Here is a 3,048-nt window from a genome sequence, read left to right as displayed (position 1 = left end):
CGCAGCCTCGACCCACTGGGCTCCGGCGATCCTTCGCCTCAGTCTTCCGAGTAGCCGGAATTACAGGCGCGCGCTACCACGCTCGGCTCATTTTTGATTTTTTGTAGAGATGAGGTCTCGCCAAGTTGCCCAGGCGGGGGTCTCGAACCCGCGGGCTCAGGCAATCCACTCACCCCAGCCTCCCAAAGGCGCGGGATTACAAGGCTGAGCCACCGAGCCCGACTTCAGCCTAACATCTTAAAGTGTCATGTTTTGATTCCCTCCCATCCTCTCTGCCCTGGCCTAAGTCAAACACCCTCTAGACCAGCCGGCTACCACCAGAAACTAGTGTCCATTTATCAGGATCCTTTCTTAGATGTGGCCAGCCCAGGGCTGTCCCCAGACTTCGGGGCCCGGAGCCACAAAGGAGTAGCCTCAGTCGACACACTAGCCCAAAGATCCCCTAACCTGCTGACGGGTACAGGCCCGCGGGTGTTGGAAACCGCTGCCCGGGCCAAGAAAAGCAGCCGGTGCTCTCCAGCGGGCCACCGGGCCACCGGGCCACCGGGCCTTCCCCCAGGTCCGTGCCGAGATTTGGCGAGCCCGCAGCGGTCACGTGGGGTCACGCACGGCGCCGCAGAGCTCGCTGGGAGCGCGGTACGCAATGGCGACGCCCAGCCTGCGGGGCCGCCTGGCGCGGCTTGGAAACCCACGGAAACCTGTGCTGAAGCCCAACAAACCACTCATCCTAGCTAACCGCGTTGGAGAGCAGCGCCGGGAGAAGGGCGGTGAGCAGTCGGAGCCAGGGAGGCCCGGGAGCGGAAGCCGGAGTGGGGCAGGCCGGCTGGGTTGGAGGGCGGGAAGGTAAGGGTCTCCTTGTGACTGAAAGTTCCCTCGTTTTTCCCCTTCAGAGGCGACCTGTATCACGGAGATGTCGGTTATGATGGCATGCTGGAAGCAGAATGAATTCCGCGACGATGCGTGCAGAAAAGAAATTCAGAATTTCTTCGACTGTGCTTCGAGGGCTCAGGTGACAGATGGCTTCTGGGGTACCTCTCGGGAAGAGAATGGGAGCTCCCTGCCTTTTGCTAGGTGATAGGAAAGGCCCTTTCATTCATTTGGGACGACATCGCCTACGCCTAAATGGGAAAAGTTATAGTTTTGAGGGCTGTGTGATCTTGACCGATTTTATTTCACTGTTCTAAACTTTAGCTTTACCATACGTAAAATGAAGTTACTATTAATACTCAGCTTACGGAGTTTTGTGAATATCAAATGAAGTAATGAATAGGAACACCATTTTTGAGAAACCTAAATTGCTGCTGTAATAGACATCTAAAATAGAACTTAAGACAGTAAAATTATATTATGACAGGTTGTTTGGTTTCCAGCCTAGACTTAATTGCTAGCTAGCATGGTAGCTTCTGATCATAGTCACTTGTAGGTCCCAAGTCCCTTTTGTTGAAAGTGATTCACACAGATCTCTCTAGGCTGGCTAATATCTTTGTGTGCTTTAGAGCATTGTTAGAACGATGGGCAAACTTTATCATCATTAGTATTCTTTTGGTCAGGTCTTAAAAATCGGGACAGGACAAACTTTAGAACTGTCATTCTTGTATGTGTTCTGTGTTTTCAGGAAGCTCGAAGGATGAGATCAATCCAGGAGACCTTAGGAGAGTCTGGGAGCTTACCTCCCAAGAAATTGAACAAGTTGTTACAGAGATTTCCTAACAAACCTCACCTCAGCTGAAAATGGAGAAGCATTTTCAATACTGGACTATAGCTTCTGAGAACTATGCAGAGGCATTTTAGAGATGTTTGCATTGCCATGCCCTCTTTGAAGGGTAGAATGAGGTAAAACACATTTTTTTACCCTTTGGAATCACAGTCTGGGTGGAAGTTATGCTTTATCTTGAAATAAAATCCTCTAAAGAGAACTTGGCCTTTTGTTTTGAATTGAGTACTCCCTCTATTCTTGAACCCTGTATCCTCCCCTAGACCTTAGAAGTTCTGCCCTCGGAGCAGGACAAAAACCTCCCTTTTGTCTTTTCTGGCTTTTGAAGTCCTTTACACCATTTAGTGTCCTTACCTTTGGATGCACTAAGTTTGCCATCATCTGTAAGTATTTAGTGACTGCTTATTTTGTGCATAGCCCCTGCAAGGTGTTCTCTGAATAATCAAGTTCATAAACTGGTGACCCAGAGGTTCTGCAGTTGTTTTTTATTTGATCCACACAGTTTTAAAAAATTGTTTAGAATTAGTTGACCATATTCAAAAATAGAAAAAAAAAGTTTAAAACCACATTTTAGCTTTTTTTTTTCTTAAACTTGAAAGTTCTGGCAACCCTATTTTCTTATCCCCACGTGGCCACAATCAGGTAAGCTAATTATCATTTGTCCCCATTCTCCAGTGACCTCACCACTGGAATCCCAAATGGTGACACTTCTCTCAAGTTATCTGCCTGGTCGCTGAAGGCATTTACTTTTGTGCCCCCCTGATATTAGGAAAAATTGCATAGCACTTTATGTATATTCTGCTCTTCCAGGCATAATTGAGTTCACTTTCTATGTACCTTACAGAATTAACTGTGGGACAAAGAAATTAGTGGAGTTTTTTTGGGGGGTTTTGTTTGTTTTGTTTTGTTTTTTTGAGTAGGAGTCTTGCTCTGTCTCCCAGGTTGGAGTGCAGTGGCATGCTCAAGGCCACTGCAGCCTCGACCTGCTGGACTCAAGTGATCCTCCTACCTCAGCCTTCCAAGTATATGGAATCACAGTCAGGTGCCACCACGCCCGGCTAATTTTTTTATTTATTGTAGAGACGAGGTCTTGCCAAGTTGCCCAGGCTGGTCTTGAACCCCTGGACACAGACAATCCTTTCATCTCCGCCTCCCAAATTGCTGGGATTACAGGCATGAGCCACCGTACACCATACTCGGCTGATTAATGGAGTTTTAATGCTCCGGTGGGATAATTATTATTATTATTATTATTTATTTATTTATTTTTGAGTTGGAGTCTCACTCTGTTGCCCAGCCTGGAGTGCAGTGGCCGCTTCCGGCCACCGCAGCCT

General features: G+C 47.8%; 1 protein-coding gene across 1 annotated transcript; it reads left to right on the top strand.

Annotated features, from left to right (window-relative positions):
- Positions 1–621: 621 nt before the first annotated feature.
- CHCHD1 (coiled-coil-helix-coiled-coil-helix domain containing 1) lies at positions 622–1,916 on the top strand. Its single transcript, XM_008068963.1, has 3 exons — positions 622–767; positions 891–1,009; positions 1,616–1,916. Exons 1-3 carry the CDS (start codon positions 644–646, stop codon positions 1,727–1,729), a joined length of 357 nt encoding a protein of 118 aa, XP_008067154.1. The 5' UTR covers positions 622–643; the 3' UTR covers positions 1,730–1,916.
- Positions 1,917–3,048: the final 1,132 nt, after the last annotated feature.

This window comes from Carlito syrichta, unplaced genomic scaffold, assembly GCF_000164805.1.
Source record: "Carlito syrichta isolate Samal-C Ts95f unplaced genomic scaffold, Tarsius_syrichta-2.0.1 Scaffold311707, whole genome shotgun sequence".
Taxonomy (NCBI): domain Eukaryota; kingdom Metazoa; phylum Chordata; class Mammalia; order Primates; family Tarsiidae; genus Carlito; species Carlito syrichta.
Note: the sequence above shows the minus strand (reverse complement) of the source record. Positions and strands in the feature narration are given on the sequence as shown.

Coding starts and splice junctions, on each gene's coding strand:
- CHCHD1 (XM_008068963.1), top strand. CDS start 644: ATGGCGACGCCCAGCCTGCGGGGCCGCCTGGCGCGGCTTGGAAACCCA. Junction 768..890: donor GCAGCGCCGGGAGAAGGGCG/GTGAGCAGTCGG, acceptor TTTCCCCTTCAG/AGGCGACCTGTATCACGGAG. Junction 1,010..1,615: donor ACTGTGCTTCGAGGGCTCAG/GTGACAGATGGC, acceptor CTGTGTTTTCAG/GAAGCTCGAAGGATGAGATC.